Source organism: Schistocerca gregaria, chromosome X (assembly GCF_023897955.1).
Source record: "Schistocerca gregaria isolate iqSchGreg1 chromosome X, iqSchGreg1.2, whole genome shotgun sequence".
NCBI classification, from domain to species: domain Eukaryota; kingdom Metazoa; phylum Arthropoda; class Insecta; order Orthoptera; family Acrididae; genus Schistocerca; species Schistocerca gregaria.
This window is the reverse complement of record NC_064931.1, coordinates 646,980,797-646,999,898: the sequence shown is the minus strand read 5'-3', so window position 1 is coordinate 646,999,898 and position 19,102 is coordinate 646,980,797. Positions and strand designations below refer to the sequence as shown.

General features: G+C 36.3%; 1 protein-coding gene across 1 annotated transcript in view; it reads right to left on the bottom strand.

Moving 5' to 3' along the window:
- The window catches only part of LOC126299424 (uncharacterized protein KIAA2013 homolog), a 199,257-nt gene that overhangs the window by 11,268 nt on the left and 168,887 nt on the right, over positions 1-19,102 (bottom strand). Inside the window, exons 9-10 of the mRNA XM_049991323.1 lie at positions 17,518-17,657; positions 3,853-3,999 (exon numbers count right to left, since the gene is read on the bottom strand). Of these exons, the coding sequence (XP_049847280.1) occupies positions 3,853-3,999; positions 17,518-17,657 (287 nt within the window). The remainder of the gene's footprint in view (positions 1-3,852; positions 4,000-17,517; positions 17,658-19,102) is intronic.

Below are 19,102 nucleotides of genomic sequence, written 5' to 3'. Positions count from 1 at the left end.
GTGCTTGTTACATTGTTTTGCAGACATTGTTGGTAATAATTCTGTAATGTTTCCATTTTTTAGTGTACATGTGGCAAAAGGAAGTTGTTATGCCAACATTAATAGTGGCAAACGTTTGGTGCACACGGCATAAAAGTAAGGAAACAACGAAGGAAACATAAACCTTTAATTAAGGAAATTTAAGAGATGTGGACTATTTATTGCATACAATATTCATGTGCTTGTGTGTGAAAGTTTCAGGGAAGCTCAGTGTCATTTTTTGAGACTAGCACCAAAGCAACAAATGAACAATGCTCTGATCAGAGTATACAGAATTGCAGCCCTACGTAATTTGACAACACTCAGTGTGAAATATAAAAAAGGACAACAAAAGATTCTGAATTGGAAAAGGAATAAGTTACAGTGGGCTGTGAAATAAGGACTAAGGCAAAACAATAAAAACTTTTTCTATACTTTCAGACCTATTTCTGTTGCATGTGAATGATGGGGCCTGTGGAGTTAAAAAGTGAAAATGTTTGCAAACTTTAATTGTTTTATTGGCAGGAAGCTTAGAAAATGTAACAGATCTACTACGGAGACTGCCTACACTGCACTTGTCCATCCTCTTTTAGAATACTGCAGCACAGTGTGGGACCTTTAGCAGATAGGACTGACAGAGTACATCGAAAAAGTTCAAAGAAGGGCAGCATATTTTGTATTATCACGAAATATGGGAGAGAGAGTCACTGAAATGATACAGGATTTGGGCTGAAAATCATTGAAAGAAAAGCGTTTTTCATTGCGATGTAATCTTCTCACAAAATTCCAATCACCAACTTTCTCCTTTGAATGTGAAAATATTTTCTTGACACCTACCTACATAAGGAGGAATGATCACTATGATAAAATTACGAAATCAGAGCTCATACGGAAAGATACAGGTGTTTGTTCTTTCCACGTGCTATACGAGATTGGAATAATAGAGAACTGTGAAGGTGGTTCGATGAACCCTCTGCCAGGCACTTAAATGTGATTTGCAGAGCATCGATGTAGATGTAAATACCAAACACTACTGAATATTCCCAGGGTATAGCAGTTGATAATTCTGAAGGGGAGTAAGGTAGGCTCTGCATCAAAGAGTAGTGTTCAGCTAGAACTTGAAAAATAGAAGCAGAGACAATGATAGATATGGGAGCAACAAGTGGAGGGAACATGAGTAAGTCCAATGAGGACACAGGTTTACAGTCTGCCTTGCAAGCTACAAACCAAATGTTAGTTAGCATTAAGCAGGACTCAAACCAGAATTTTCAAGTGTGAACTCAATTTTTGCTAGCTTTAAACAAGACTCAACCAAACGTTTTCTAGCATTAAGTAAGATTTAAACCACAAGGTTTCTAGCACTAAGCAAGACTCAAATCAAATGTTTATCAATGACAGACAAACTTAATAAAACTGTTATATTTTGGAGTTGTAAGATAGACCAGAATAATGGAAGCTGTAAAAAAGACTGTAGTGATGGGATTCAAGTGGGTGGAAATTCATTGTGATGAACACAAGAAAAAGGTTGGTGATAATTGTAGTAGAAGGCACAGACAGATAGAGGTGCAGTGTACAGAAATAAATTCCTCTCTAGAAGACTGGTTAATTCAGGTGCATGTGCAGATGCAATGTATGGAAGAGTATTGAAGTCTGGAAGCCAAGTAAGAGCTGAATGATATTAACTGAAATACAGATCAGCCTGTCAGTGTATTCGAGTCTGGGTCATTTACTAGTAAGAGTGTGGCTGTGAAAAATGTTCTAGTTAAGTGCAAATTATTTTGCAAGTTTAACCTCAGGGGGATCAATTCATCCTGTAGATTTTTGAAAAATTTTAGAGATGTTTTACCCACTTACTGGAATGAAAAGAAGAAGATATCATTTATCAAGAGCCAGTGAATGCTGAAGCAGTAGCAGCCAAGGTCTGTCAATCAGTTAAGGAATTTGAAGCTTAATTTTTCTACAAGTATTGGCTAAATAAACACCAGCAGGGACATTCAAACACTAGCTGGTACAATGGCATTGTTGTCATGTAAGGGGGTACAATTTGCTTCTATGGTATTTCAGAAATGCTTGGAAATATATATCATATGTTTATAGATTTCAAAATATTTTATATAATGTAACAAGACTGAATAAACAATGAAGGAATTAAATGCTTTACTTAACACACATAGTTCCAAACAGCATTCAGCTTGGGCTATTTATACTCCTGTCCCTGAGAAAATTATTTACAGCTTGTGTCATGAAGTCACAGAATTTATGACAAAAACGCAGATTTGGTTGTGAAGGTTTTTATTTTCAAATTTATTGAAACCTAAAAATAAAAATCTCCACAACAAAGACTATTTTTATGTCAAATCTTACACTGGCTGGCATATCAACTGTGACGATGGAATGGAAGAAATTCACAGGATTTTTCCCCACGTTAATTTACGTTAAATGAATAATTGAGTATTTTGTGGAGGAGGTACAATTTTCAGTGATTGTGGACTGGCCTTGCAAAGGAAAGGATTAGTTAAGGATAGGTTGAAAAGGAAAGTCTGTGGGAGAAAAAGAAGACACGATGAGGTCAAGCTCGCCAGTTTGGAAGTAAGAGACTTAGTTTTGGTAAACAGCAAAGAGAAATCCAACTGAATATATGCTGGAATATAAAAATTCTGGGTGATTTAACATGGTCTGTAAAAGGAAGCAAGTAAATCATATGCAAATGTTTATATGTTGACATTTCCCAGATCATGTAAAGAATGTCTCAGAAACATAACAGATGTGAATGGATTGAGCACTTGAGATAGAACGATTAGCAACCATTCATCATTCCAACTTTTCATCTCGTCCTCTCAACAGCTGATTTGCCCATAGAACAGGTGGCTGGTGGGTAACTTTCCAAGTAACACAAAATATTAACATTCTAAATAAGGGGATAATATCTTGAACAGACTGCAGTGGAAGTTACAAGACTGTCTATGTCCATAAACAGCATACATTGCACCTCATAGTACCCATCTGTACAAGCATTCCTCCAAGATTCTAGAATTATGTTAAGGAAATTGAAATGAGAAAAATTGTGTAAATAAAATGTCATTATCTGTGCAGGCTCCTGTACACAGAGAAGATATCATAACAAATTTGCTATACTATCCAGGAATAAGGCTGCTTGCATTACTACAGAACTTGCTATGGTGATTCCTTTCTTGACATCAAACTGTGTTATTACGCTGCCCCCCAAGTTTCATCAAATTCTTTTAATTTAATGTCCCTGCACTCTATAGAATGCTAAATGTGGTGGAGTACCAATGCAGCCTCAAAGAAAACAGTAGGCTGAAAGGCTTTGACTAATGGAAGGAATGAATGCATTGGTGTGTGGACCAAATGGATACTACTTGGTGCGCACAACTGACCTACCAAATTTGTAGGATTTTCATTTGTGTCAGACATTGTACACGGTGTTTTCTAACATAGTCCATGAAAAGGTCTGTATTGTACTGTACTATCTACCCACTGCTATTGAGTTACCCTGATGCTGATGAAACTGGCCACAGTACACAATTAAGGGGAAAAACATGTTATGCACCACATATTATACATGGTTCCCTAACAATCAAAGCAATCTTGCTTCTTTCATGTTGGGATAGTACATACGACAACTGTAGTGTCTAGAAATGCACAGTTTGACATGTGATGGCTACCCAACATTAACACTGTCTGCAACAACATATTCTTAGTTTTAATACCAAATTTTTGTTGTAATGCATAAGCTATAGTAAATCAGAACTAAAAACAATTAAAATCGGTGGAATGAAATTTTATGATTAGAAAAAAAGTTTCATACCATACCTTAGCAAAACTGGAGGGTCCAGGCAACCGGCATCACATCCATAATAATATTTATCACTTCGATCAAGTGCTACATACAGCACAGGTTTGTTGTCCTGAATTTCCACACTTATGTTCACATGAGTTAGGTTTCCATAGCTGATCCGCCTAAGAAAAGAAGATACACTCTAAAACATTCAGTTACAGAATGACAGAAAATGTAAGCAAAACTAGATGGGGTGGGGGCTAAGAAAGATGAAATACGGACACACACACACACACACACACACACACACACACACACACACACACACCACTTGGATTCTGAAGTCTTAAGTTTCTGTCCCTGACATCATTCAAAAGCACTAAAAATAATAAGTGAAACAGCATTTTCTGAAACAAGGACAAAGATCCACACAGTTATGTGAAACAACATGTCCTATAACGTAATACTAGGTATCGCTGGTGTAAATTGTTGGTGATCACTTTTTCTATTAAAACCTTCATGACTTTTCATTGCAATATAAAGATTAGGGCCATCCGGCTCCTCCTACATCCAACCACACTTCTACAATGGGTAAACAATATGCTTTGTATAGTACATGAGCAATACATAACAACAATAATAATAATAATAATAATAATAACAATAACAATAATGGAAATATTTATAGTAATGAATACATGGAATTTAAGAATTGTCGGTCTTATTAACATTAAATAATATTCTCGTTACGTTCTTGTCAAATGTGGGTAGTCAGATCTAACAGAAAAGTATGACAACAGTACAGATGTATTCAGTATTCAGTTTATTCACCACTGACCACTTACAGCGGAATAGGTCTGAACATTAAATATACAATTAACAATAACTTTACAGTAAAGTTTTTACAATTTGATTCAACTTCTTTTAGAAATATTCTTATATACTAATTTCAATGATTATTTCAAAATATTCTGTTATCTTATAAAATGGGTGTTTGAGTAGCCAGTTATAAATCTTACGTTTGAAAATATTACTGGTCAGGGACCGAGCAGATGATGGAAATTTATTGAAGAGTTTTAAACTCATTATTTTGTGTGAGATTGCAGTCTTTGCATGTCTGTGTCTTGGTATGTCGAATTCCAGTTTGCCTCTGGTGTTGAGGGGATGTATGTTCTCTCTGATCTCAAACTCATTTAAGTTGCTTTTGACATAAAGCAGTGCTGTGTAGATGTATAGATTCACAACAGTTAATATCATGTGGCAGCAGTGTTCCTTGGGCTTAACTTTGCTCATTATTCTGATTACTTTTTTTTTTTAATTTTCAGAATTTCACTGAGAAAGCAAGAATGTCCCCACAACAACATGCTGTAGGAAATGTGTGATTGAAACATGCCAAAATATACCACCTTTAGATACTCATCAGTGACTACATCTGTCAGCCTCCAGATGAGATAACACACTCTTGCTATTCTCATGCAGATATGGCTAATATGTTCCTCCCGGTTTAATTCTGAATCCATGTGGAATCCTAACAATTTTACTGATTTGCTTTCAACAGCTGTAGTTAAACCCAGAATTAGTTCTTGTGTTTTATTAGGATTACATAGGAGTTCATTAGAAGAAAACCAATTCATTACTAGTTCTTGTTTTTCCTGTGTTGCCTGATGCAGTTGTGTTGTGTCATGATGTGTATTGAGCAGTGTTGTGTCATCTGCATAACACACAATTGAATTTGCTCCTCCATGGTAAGGTAAGTCATTAATTGCAATAATGAACAGAAAAGGACCTAGGACCAAGCCATGAGGTACTCCAGTCTAAACTTCCTTCAGCAAGGAGCATCTATTTTTAATTGATACAAACTGTCTCCTATTACTTAAGTATGATTCGATTACATCTAAAGATGGTTTGTGTATGCCATAAAATTCCAGTTTTGCAAGTAGGGTGTTAAATGGTATGCAGTCGAAGGTTTTGCTAAGATCACAAAGTATAACTGATACTAGATCCTTATTTTCGAATGCAGTTAACATCTGATTAACAACTTCAGTGACAGCAGTGGTGGTATTTTTACCATGTTGACATCCAAACTGTCGGTTGGAGAGGAGATCATGCTTTTCAAAACAGTTATTTAGTTGATTGTACATTAGATATTCAAAAGCTTTAGAGAAAATTGGGACAATAGGAACTGGTCGATAGTTTTGGGGCAGATGCTTATCTCCCTTTTTAAAGACTGGTATCACTTTAGCAGTTTTGAGTGCATCTGGGAAAACTCCAGTTTCTAAACACATATTAAAAATTAAAGAAAGAGGTTGACAGATAAAGTGTATTATTTTTTTTTCAATACATTGTTAGAGAACCAATAATAGTGCATACTTTGGGAGTTGGTGAACTTTGCCACAGCTTTTACTATATCATCTGGGGTGACAACATTCCAGTAGAAAGTATATCTCCCATGGGGCACAGCATCAAGATGATGTAGTACACAAGAGTCATTTTGCTTGGTTTTGTTTTTCACCTCACTCACTGAGGTTAGGAACCAATTATTTACTTCTTCTGGGACCAGCATTGCATCTTGTGTGTGGGTTTGTGAATTATTTTGGTCGATGATGTCCCATGCTGCTTTACATTTGTTGGGAGCACTTTCAATGTAATGTTCACATGCCTCTTTTTTGGCCAAGGACAGTTTTTCTTTGTAGGTTTTTTTAGATTTTAGATAAGCTCTATAAGAACAATTATCTAGTTCAGGTCCTTGTTTACAAGAATTTTTATATATTCAGTACAATCTGAGCATCTCCTCGCTAGTGAGAGCTAGCTCATCTGTACACCATTTTAGCTGTTCGTTTTTCTGTTTATGCTTAGGGCTACTTTTGATTAACGGTGAGCAGGAGTACCATAACTCTCTGAGTATTTTCAGGAAGTTGTTAAACACCATTTCACCAGCACCCTTCTCCGGTTGTGTGTTGTATACAAAGTCGCAGTTAACATCAGATAATCTGTCAATAAATTAATTAATATATTCATCTTTCTGCCCTCTTATCCATGTGGCATTAGACTTGATTCTGACTGATTTAGGCAACTGATCACAGCAGAATGTTAAAATCAGCGGTTCATGATCAGCTAGGGCTCCACTGGCAAGTCTGATGTCATACATATCTCTAGAAAAATTTACTATAATATTATCTAAGAACGCATTATCCCCCCGTGTTGGTGTGTGATTTGCACATTGTAAATTTAGTGATCTTATGATATTAAAAATGTTCTAGTAACATGTTCATCACTGTTGGCCATTTCAATGTTGAAATCACCACAGATAATTAGTTTTATTTTAGATTTTAGTATTTTCCTCATAAGCAGCTCAAATTTTTCGAAAAATGTATTTACATCTCCACCTGGTGATCTATATAAGCTAACAATTATAGTATTCTCAGCATTTAGTCTTATACATCTAAATTCTCCATCTAGTTCTGCACAGTAAGAGCTAACATCTATTTTGGTAAACATTATAGTATCTTTAACAAATATTAGAACACCTCCATTCTTTCTTTCACTTCTACACATAATGTCTCCAACAGCATACCCTTGAGAAACAAAATATTGTACTTGATCTTCTGTCAGCCAATGTTCTGAAATACAAACAACATCAACGTTTTTAATACTGCAAAAATGTTCTAATTGTAATACTTTGTTCCTAATGCAGCGAATGTTTGTTTGCATCACAGTGACAGATTTATGTTTATTGTCTTGGAACACGCTCTCATTAGAATGCTGCTTTTAGCACCTAGTTCAAGTGCAGGAGGTTTATTACCCACCGATTCACTGACTTTTATACTAAAAAATGATGAACAGTCCAGGTATTATTCAAATGACTACTTTTGAAGATTGTTTTTTTCCGCACGAGTCTTTCTTTAATTATTTCGTTGACACGTTTGCACACAAACTTTTTCCCTTCATAGTTCAGGTGGTGCCCATGTCTGGTGTGAGGGTTACACTGCAATTTACTTATATCAACCACAGCACAAATTGCAAATTCAGAGCACAGTTCCTTCATTGTAATATTTGTTCTTCGAATTTCTTTATTAACGCACAAACTATAGATTAGATCATGCCTATGAGGCACTGTATCAACAAATGTATTCCTTGATTTCTTTTTTCTAGAAAGTTCTGAAGCACTTTTATGCAAACCTGCTTCATTTTTCGCATCATCATTTGATCCCGTTATGCATATGAGAAAGTCATTTTCTTGTGTGGATTTTGCTTGAATGCAAGTGTCTAAAACGTGCTTAGTTCCCGCTCCAGGTTTGACAACACTGCTCACTGCTATGTCCCGATTTCCTTCTCGAAACATACTAGATATATTCCTGCCATGGCTGTCTGTTAGAAAAAGGCACACTGTTATTTTTACCTAATTGTCCCTGTTTATCATCATTTTTCTCAGAGTGATATTCGTTTTCAGCGCATTGTCATTTGAAAGGTCTGGATCATTTACACTATCTTTAACACCATCACTGGACTGCAGAACACCGTATTTGTCTTTATCTGTAAATGTAACTGCTGTTGCAAAGTTCATTGTTATTTTTCCAGCTAAAGTCCTACCTTTGTGTGTCACTTCTTTCCACTCGGATGATTTGTACCTTTCGTCAGGTGCCACTTCACTTGATTTGTTCTTCGACCGTAGTTCCCGATTTTCATTCTTAAGTGTTGTGATTTCATTTCTTAAAGTGTTGACTAAGAATTGTAGACCTGAAACTCGTTCTCTTAAATTTGTTATTTCGACATTACAATTCTCGCAAACAACCTTTTCTAACACATAACTGTAACTTTTTCTCGTTACACTCACGGCCATCTTGATACAAACAGTAGTCACAATCAAGCTACAATAGCTCATTACAGTGGAGAAAACATTGACTGGTCAGAGGAAAACTGAGAAATGACAGGATAAGATTAGCAGATAAGATGGATAGATGAAAAGGGAAAGCGATGAGAACAGCAAGGAGAGGGAAGATACACAGGTGAAAAAAGTTAAAACTTTAATCTCTTGAATGAAAAGTAGTTTTGGATAAGACAAAAGCTGCAGGATAATTTTTTTCACAAGCGTGTGGCTGAAAAGGGAAAAAACAAAAATATGGAGAAAGATGTAGTGGTGTGCACAGGTACAGTCAAGATGTTGAATATATCTGATTTGGTATTGTTGTTGTTGAATGGTGATATGTATCTAATATGTGAGGAGAGGTATGTGAGGACACCAGTGACTAAGAAACCGATGGAGTGACCACAGTTTGTGAAAATCGTGTCTGTCTGGTTGCATCCAACCTATCTGAGATAGGAAGAACTAATAGGATTAAACAACCAAATGTTGCACACACATCTTATGCAAGTGCTCACTGATAGTTTAAGTCACCTGGAGTTCACACTATTCGTGCCATCTCGAGCTACATCACAGAAGTAAAGATTTGGCAGTATTAAAGACTGGACTAATTTTTGTTTGGTTTGATGTGGAAATTCATCTAAATGTTTGGATTGCATACCAGCTGGAGAGAGATTTCCTATCAGCTGCACCTGTTCAATCTTCCTAACTTAGGTGCTCATCCAAGGTTAAGCCAAGGCCTTTTATTGCTTTCCGAAATGCTAACTGGATACAGTTGAGAAGTATTGGAATGGCAGTTTCAAGAAAACGTTCACTGATCAACTTTCAGTGAGATATGAGGATGACCCAGGACAAAACCCTGGGGGACTCCAGAGAACACATTTTCCCACAACGATTTCTCCGACTAGCAGACGATTCGCTGGCATGTGTTTTTGAGGTAGCAGCACTGCACTTCAGTTGTTTCATTTTATTAAATAATAAACTGAAATAAAATGTATTAAAAACATTAATGTACTAAAGCAGTGTTAATTTGTCAGTTCACATCTGTCCATAGCATGTCTAACGTTTTCAGTCACTTTGTTCAATTCAGTTTCTGAGTGTCTTTGGAAGCCCAATTGATGTTTATCACAGATATCATAAACTTTGAGGAACTCTGTCGCCAGAATAATCATATTGACAACATTTTTGATCATACCTTGACTCAACCATCATTATCTACTGCCTCACAGGAAATTCTCATGGCTACTTTCTGTACTGCGTCCACACAAACATGTTTTAAGAAAAACGCATCTGTCCAAAAGGTGCTCTTGTGGCTGATATCTTACTACAACTACAGAATTGACTACTGTTGATAAAAGATAGTTTAGCAGGAACTTGAAACATACTATCAGATTTTGCCTTTTCTATGCCAAAGCTGCACAGTGTTTCCAATAGTGCTGCAAGATTCAACCTTTTACATATCACACTCTTAACTTTTGCTCTTTATCTTTCCTCCCCACTGCTCCCATTTCTCTCTTTTTCCTATCATTTCATTTGCACATGTACCCTGTGATTTTTTTCAGCATTCATCTCTTATTTGACTGTGTGAAGCTCATATCAGTATTCTGAAATTTTAAGTCAGTCTCCTGTTAACATTAACTTCTTCCCTGAATTTTATGTGGCACTCGAATATATTTTTCGTTTCCCATCTGACACTTTCTCAGAAAGGAACGACTATTAAATTCTTGAAGTCCTAGAGTTTGCATCACTCTTGATCAACTTGTTTCATTTTTAGCAATTAGTATGTAAATTCTCCTGTTCAAACAATCTCTGAATACAAATAGGTTATTAAGTCACTTGTGTGAACAAGTTCACCATCTGTCACCTATCTCTGTCAGTGGAGCCTACACCTGTATGATAAACAGCATATCAAAATATCATATAAAATGTTCCAGCCAATTGTATGTTTCACAACTCCTGACTTATCTGGAAGATGTCATGCTGATACGAAAACCTACAACCACGCTTTTATATCACAGATTAATTTCCTAATTGGCACATACTGAAAGTTCAGTCATTCAAGCAGAATAAACTTATAAAAATGCTATGTGCTACAAAGTAACACTTTAAGGTTATTTCATCCCATCTGGGTTGTTGTAGGGGAACATCATGTCACATTTACCAGTCACAGTTTACTGTTCCTCTCTTCTAAACATCAATTATTTCAGTAATGTACAGCTTACTTGTAAATGGTGATGTACTGAAGTTCAGACATCAATTAAGTGGCACACAGCCTTGGATTTCATACATTATAGTTTTCAATGTCATCTTGTCCTGAACTTTTCAGTTTAGTTAACATTTAGGATGAATTTACCTGATGGAGGCATGAAGCATTTTCAAAAAGTAAGGACTATTCAGCTGTGTGTAAAAAGAGAGAGAGAGAGAGAGAGAGAGAGAGAGAGAGAGAGAGAGAATTCCCTAGAAAAAATTTCATTGGTGTTATTAGGTTGGTACAAACCTACTTCTCAATTCCACATCATCACTGTTTATTTCAAAGCACTTTTCACAACACTGCACTAACTTCTTCAAGACTTCTGTGTAAAAGTTCTCCACCTGTGAATTAACTGGTTGACAATGACAGTCTTGTGTTCTTTTTCATCTTCAAACCATTGTGCATCAGGTCACTGTCTCAAGTGCAACTTGAGATAACATTTACTGGATGCACTTTCAGGGCTGTAGGGTGGGTAGTCAAAAACTTCCCAATAGAAATGATGATTGTGCCACTTGATACAGGCAGGGATTTCCGCTCCTCGATACAGGTAGGGCTTGTCAATGTGTGTTGTCTTTGATGATGATTACCCTCCTCCTCCTCCTCCTCCCCCTCCCCATCCCCTCCCTCATGCACACAATTTTTCCATGAAAACCATATAAATAGTGGCGCAGCCAAAATGAAAAAAATCAGCCAGAACATCAATAATCAACTGATAAGATTGAAGTGTTTATTCCCCTTGAAGCACGATTTCATTAGTTCTCACAACTGGTCTGCCACCCTCTGCTATTCATCATCATGCATATTTGTATAGCCACTTTTAAAGTCTCAACACCATTGTTGAACCTTTCTTTCACTCATTTCTGTAAGCCATAAACTGGGCACAGCTCCTGAAAAATACCTGCAGCTGTACATCCTTTTGCTCATAAAATTCTAAGCACTGTACCCACTTTGTAACTATTTTTCAAAGTGTTGTTATTTATTTTCATTTACAACCTACTGAATCAAAATGGTGAGTTCTGTAGTTTCATAAACAATCATTGGATTGCACTGCATTCAGGAAACTTTGTTCTCAGTTTTCACAATTTAAATACAAACAAATTGCCCTTATTTTTGCATATGCCTCGTACATGAGCAACTACCTGGAAGACAGGCAGTTGAGAAACTTTTCACCGTAATGCATCTCATCTGTTGTAGTTCACATAGAATTGGTTAACTTGCTCTGAATGCTAGTCCAAAAGACCAACCACCTCTGCAACTGTTGTGTTGATCTCCAAAGATTTCATGTTCTCTGTTTATGCTAATGTAGCATCAGAACACTCATTTACTATATTTACAAACCTGAAGTTATAGTGTGTCAGTATGTACAGCATTGTTCATCAATATTCTCAATCAGCTTGTACTAATTGTGATTCATCACCTTTGTGAATCATGTCAGTTCGAATACAAAAGAAATAAAGAAAGCTTTAACATTGTTAATATCTGTAATTTCACAAATCTTAGGTTAGTAACAAGCAGCTCAACAACCTTAGCTTGGCTAAGTTTGTTATGTACGAAGCTAGTTCAGTATGCTTTAGTGGTCAGTGCCACTGCCATGTGCCTGCCACCCTCTACACACTCCTTTCTATTTACCATATTTACTCGAATCTAAGCCAAAACCTCAGCATCAGTAAATAAATTAAAAGAAAACGTAGAAGAATGTAAACATTATGCCATGTATTCTTTCGTGTTTGCTGTTATCTTGTTTAAATCCTGTCTGCCTAATAACTACAAAACTATAGTGAGACAACAGAAAATGCACAAGAATACACATATCATATCATATCATGTTTATATTTGTATTATTGTTATGCTGAATAGTAATACAGTCAGAAATGAAGCACAGCAGCTGACTGGATTTTTAAATCTAAGATGAATCTAATTTCTGTGCAGAATTTAATGTACTAAAGAGGCGTCTGAAAAGATTTTCAAACGGAGAAAAATTTTTGCTAAACTCTTGTTCAGAACATCTTTTATCATATGCAGTCTATTATTCGGTTCTTGTTGATCATTATCAAAGAAAGCAGCAGTGTAAGTAACAACAAATAGCAGTCTCTTGCCATTGTTTTGCTTATGAGACAATTCCTCTCTCTCTAGCCACAATAGTGTGCACAAAAGCAAGCCATGCTGCCAGTGGTGACAGGTCATAAACACTTATTATCAGAATGCAACAAACAAAGCATGACACAGTACAATAATGCATTTTCAGCTTAGAGTGATGTAAACATTTATAACAAAGAGAACAGCACTGATCAGATCAGATCCAAATAAGCAACTGATTCAAACCAGATGAAGCACATGAAAAAGGAAGGGTACCCATATAAATACGGACGGAGCACCTGACACATAGCAATGATGACTTGGTATAGCTTAACTGTTAAGCTTACGGCTTGGACCAAACTACTGTAGTTGAATCTTCATCCGTTCGACCACAATTGTGTCTCATGTTACAACGGATATGGTAGTCCAGTATATAGTGCAGTACTGTGCCTTAATTTGTAGTTCTTTCCTGAGTTGTCTCCAGTGTTCAGGGAATTGGGTACAATACCTTGTTCAACATTTTGAATTTTGTTTTTTTGCAACTTTTCTTTCAATAAAGTTTTTATTAATAATTGTTATTAAATTTCAACACCCATCTGTTTGCATTACAAAGTTGACTGCTAACTTATATTTTGGTATGAACAGTGAGATTTGCTTTATCACGTGATACAGCATAAATAGTTTTAGCTAAATGGATCCCGTACCATCAACCGGTAGGATAGAACAACACTGTAAGCATAAAGAATTACAGGTTTCACTAATAAAGAATAACTGATGATGTTGGAATAATCAGATTTTGATGTCAATGGTCCAGCATTTAATGAGTTTTCTATTGAAGATGACATGTTTGTGGATGAAACTGATAACAAAGGCAATAACAATGACAATGACTGTGTTGGTAATTTTGATGGCAATGAACTGCAAGTAATCTACACCAAGTAGAACTCTAATGAGCACAAACCATGACCAAGGCTAAACTGATAACACCCTAACAACCCAAGACTGCATTTACAGGCTACATTCATCCACAGTATATGTTTCATTGACAATATGCACGTGACTGTGATTGTATTACAAACACACCTTCGAAAGTTATACTGTAATAAACAGAGAAGAGCTTGGAGCTGCTGGTAGGCACAAGGTGTGTAGCATCAGGCTCTGCTTTGTCCACCGGGGGGTGGGGGTGGGGGTGGGGGGGGCTTTATAGCAGTCACGTGTTAATTCCCTAATAGTGTGTAGTGCTTATGTTTTCTGATAGGAAGAAATCATTGATACATTTATAGTTCTATAAGTAAGCCAGTATTTCAAAACTTTCTCTGGAAACCGCAGCAGGTTTCATCAGTCCAACAACAAAATCATCTGGCTTCACAGCAACTTGTACAGAATCTGTTTTTTTGGCCTGTGATCTCTTTCATTGTCACCTCGAAAAAGAGCCAGCTACAGATAGTGGCATCATGTTTAACTTCACTGTTAAATTAGAATAATGAAATGTTTGTATGATATTAAAGGCTGGGAGACTCCACATGGAATGCTCAGCTACCTGTGCAAGTATTTTTATTTGACGCCATTACTTACACACACGTACGCGCGCGCCCACACACACACACACACACACACACACACACACACACACACAACACACACACACACACACACACACACACCACTAGACACCCATTCAAAACATAGAAGAAAGTTTTAAGATACTCCACCACTTCCAGAAGTCATATAAAATGGGTTTAATGGAAAAGCTGAAAATTTTTGCACACCACTAAAAGAAGGGGAAAACAATTCTGAATGACAAACTAGATAGTGAATCAGTTAATTTTTTCAAATGTTTCTCCTGTATATAATAGCGTCAGTAAATTATATAAATATGTTCAGGTCTTCATTGACTCTGCTCAACATTTGCAACAAAACAGAATATAAAGCATAATTGATAATGTAAAAAGTCAGTAATGGTAAAATAAATTTATAATTGACAACTATAAACACACATCCACAGAAAATGCAACACCTCTGAGTGTATCTGCACTCTTTGTGAAACCATTCTCTCATACTTTGAAGGGGTGCTGAAAAGTAATGTCGCCCAGTTTTTTGCTCTGTTCTTAATATCGGTTGAGATGTTACATGTCACGTTTATTACTCGGTTGGCTTTTCCACTTTGTTGACAAAAGTTGCAACCCTCTGCCACCACAGGGCTCTGAATTGTAGTGTGTAAGGTGTTGGTGTTTAAAGTAACTATGTCGGTGTGTAAGACACCTTGAGAGAACTAAAAGCACAAATTCAGAGTTTGTCCACACATGGAGCACCCACCCTCTACTTCAGCATGACAATGGCAGACCACACACGAGCACTGCAACAATATGACGCCTTGGGTTCACTGCCCCATCTGATTTTCATCTGTTTGCAAAACATAAAGAACACCTTCACAAGGACTTCATTTGATGGTGATGCAACAATGCAAGCAGAGGTGAAGTTGTGGCTCTGTCAAAAAAGTCAAACATTCTACAGTGACAGTATCAACAAACCGGTCTCTCATTGAGAGCAATGTGTTGTTCATCACCAGGGTGATCATGCTGAGAAATAAATAAGAAAGGTGTGGAATGTTAATAATGTTTGTTATGTTTAAAAAGCTTTAAGAATTTCCACATAAGAACCTCAGAGGCATTACTTTTCAGCGTGTCCTTTTATCTCTGTAACATATTTCAATTTGAAAAGCAAATTGTGTGAGTGATGGTTTGCATGTGAGTGGTATTCTGCACAATGTAGAAGGCACGGTTTCTTATGACCTCAAGACAATGACTATAGTGGAAAAGAAACAGAAAACTCACATGCAAACATCTCATCTCATAAAATACTTATGTAAACAAATGTACTTCACACTGAGAATAAATTCTCGGAACACATCATGCTAAGCACAAAAAAATATGTAACTGGTGCAGTGTCTCATTATTTAAATCATAACAGTTTGCACTGCAATTTAAAGATATTAAAATATGATTATAATCTGAGATAAAACAGAGCACTAAATGATTCAGTTTCAATCAAATTATGTGTTTTTATAGTTTCAGATGTTTAATAGTGTTATACAAAGTTTACAATACCTACATAGAACTCATAGAAAATTCAGAATGAAACAAAGATAACACCACAAGTGCAGAATACCAGGAAGGAATAAAAATAATTGCAAGGCAAGAAAACAGTTCATCAAATACCTGTATACATGGAATTCAGTTATTTGAAGATTCTAACTGAATCAAAGCAACTGAAAAAAAATGTTGTGATGTTTCACACAAAGGACATGAAACACAGTTGCATAAAACATGTTGGCTAAAAAACATATCCATCATATCCCGATAATGGATGTGTTACAGTTACACAACAATGTGTAATTATTGTTTTATGTAATTCAACAGTACACTTCTCTAATAACCGTTTTTGAGATAATTAAGTATGAGAAGAAGCAGTATCAAATCAAACTAATGCTAGGCCATTTTAAAAGGCTGTGCCTATTACTAAAGAGTAACACCAAAACCCTTCTCTTGCATATCACTGGGATGAAAAAGGATCTGCAACACTGTAAAAGGAGGAAAGAAGTAGCACTATGTATCATGTATCATGAACTAGAACATACTTCAACTCATAAGATAGTGGAAAAAAAGGGGGGGAGTACTTTTTATGACGTAATAAACAACTGTATCACAACTGGGATACATATCTCCATTGCTAGTAAAATACGAGAAAGCTCTTTGAATAAATGTCTGATATAAAAGGAATTGTTCACTCCTGGGAATATCCAGAGGCATTCTTGCCTATACACAAGAGAGTAAATAATGACATGACAAAAAGCGAAATGTACAACAAAAGATTCTTAAATTTTGATACTATTAACCTCTGCATATCCATCATATAACTACTTTTAGCAGCTTTTAGCAGGTGCATATTATCTTTCATGTCCGTAGTGTAGTCCAGTAAGTCTCTTCACACTGATAACTAATCACCCATATGCATACAAAACTTGGTTGGTTGGTTGGTTGTTTTGGGGAAGGAGACCAGACATCGAGGTCATCGGTCTCATTGAATTAGAGAAGGATGGGGAAGGAAGTCGGTCGTGCCCTTTGAAAGGAACCATCCCGACATTTGCCTGGAGCGATTTAGGGATATCACGGAAAACCTAAATCAGGATGGCCTGATGCGGGATTGAACTGTTGTCCTCCCGAATGCGAGTCCAGTGTCTAACCACTGCGCCACCTCGCTCGGTACAGAACATGATAGAGTGAAATTTCTTTATCATAAGAGTAATTACTTGCAATCTGTCACTTGCATTTGTGGCCAACAACTTTTCGCAAATAGATATTTTTATAAGTGCAGTGCAATTTACTTACCCCAAAGCATACATAACAACAGGGAACTTTCATTTCAGTAACATGTTGTCAGCAAAAAGTAAAATGATTAGATGAAAAATTATAAAATAACTGTACTTATAAATTGTATTTATGCAATAATCACCTGAAGACATATTCTCTATGAATGTCACTTGGATGCATGTTCAATTCTAAATGCTGGTTGCTAAAGCGAAGGCCTCCAATACTCAAAACCATTGCTTGCATTACACCAGGAGCTCCTGCTTTGAGTAAGTTATGGCAGCCCTAAAACAGGGAACAATAAACAGTGATGGCAGCAAGCAGTGAGTGGAAAACAGTGAGCTTCACTTCGATGTGGTGCGCATATGAATCTGTAAAGCATATATTTTGTAAACAAATTCTTTAGTAACATTTTACATTTACACAACAAATATCATCATTCATATTAAAATTCTGTAAATCAACACTACCACAATGTATTGGAGCACTAAATTTCAGCTGTCTTTCACATATATTACCAGTTAGAAATCCTTGAAACAATTCAACTACATGCAATAAGGAAAGATGATACTGTGTCAATGCATGAGGCGATAGTGATTCCTGGGGTGGGGTTGGGGGGAAGGGGGGGCGGGCACAAGACAAGCTCAGGAATTGATTTTCTAATGGAATCTTCTGGATTTTTAATTACAGAGGTGAGTGACAAATTTCTAACATATTGGTGACTGTTCAGGGACCCGAGGACTTGCAAACACAAAAGGAAATGGGATCTGTTTCCACCTTCAATCAAGATGTTAGAAACAAAAAATGAACAAATGCATAGCTGACATTTTCTTAACACTGTGTTATAACCCTATTTTATAATTACGAAACATGGAAAAAAAGATAACTGTGCAGCAGTGCATCTCAAGCTGAGAAAATTCAGACCGTTGAGTAAAAGCACAAGGGAAGCTAATGCTATGGAAATTATCTTTAAACCTATACTCCACATATCACTACCATTTGTATGGCACAGCATGTTTTATACGGTATCATGCGTTAAGGTTTTCTTCTGTCCCTTTCTAAGGTGAAAGGTGATACAAACAATTGCATAGCAGCAGTAGTGTCAGTTGTTTTCAGTCAATTTTATCTTCATGATCCCCCACAGGAATGGTACAGTATGTAGGGAACGAAGGGGCAGGAGGACAATCTTAAATTCTTCCCTAAATACCTGTTTTTGGATGTTTTAATGAGATATTAGGTATCATTCTTCAAGTGAGATTTTTCTGCATTTCTGTTTCTGTTTTCCATGAGACAAATAAGCCAGCAACTATTTTTTGTACATGCAGGATAACCCATGTCATTTCACCCTGATATGGGTCCCACACACTTGATCAATGTCTCAATATAGGACACACAATCTGTGACATGTAAGTGTATTTCCATTCTATCACCGTCTCCTGTTATTCTCAGTACACTGTCATTGATAAATATGCTTTTCTTCCTTCTGGTTGTGAATGTTCCACAATGTTCAATAATATTATTTATTTATAGCTCTGATGATTTAGAGCAGTCTACAGAACCTTTCTACATGTAATTCAATTTTTGATGTGTTCAACGATCACTCTTCATCTGGCATAATAGTTACATGAACACAGATTCAGTTTTCATTTTTTGTATTATAATACTGAGGATTAATCGTTTCGCAAACACAAGTTTACAATTTGCATTACAAATGATTTAATTTAATATAT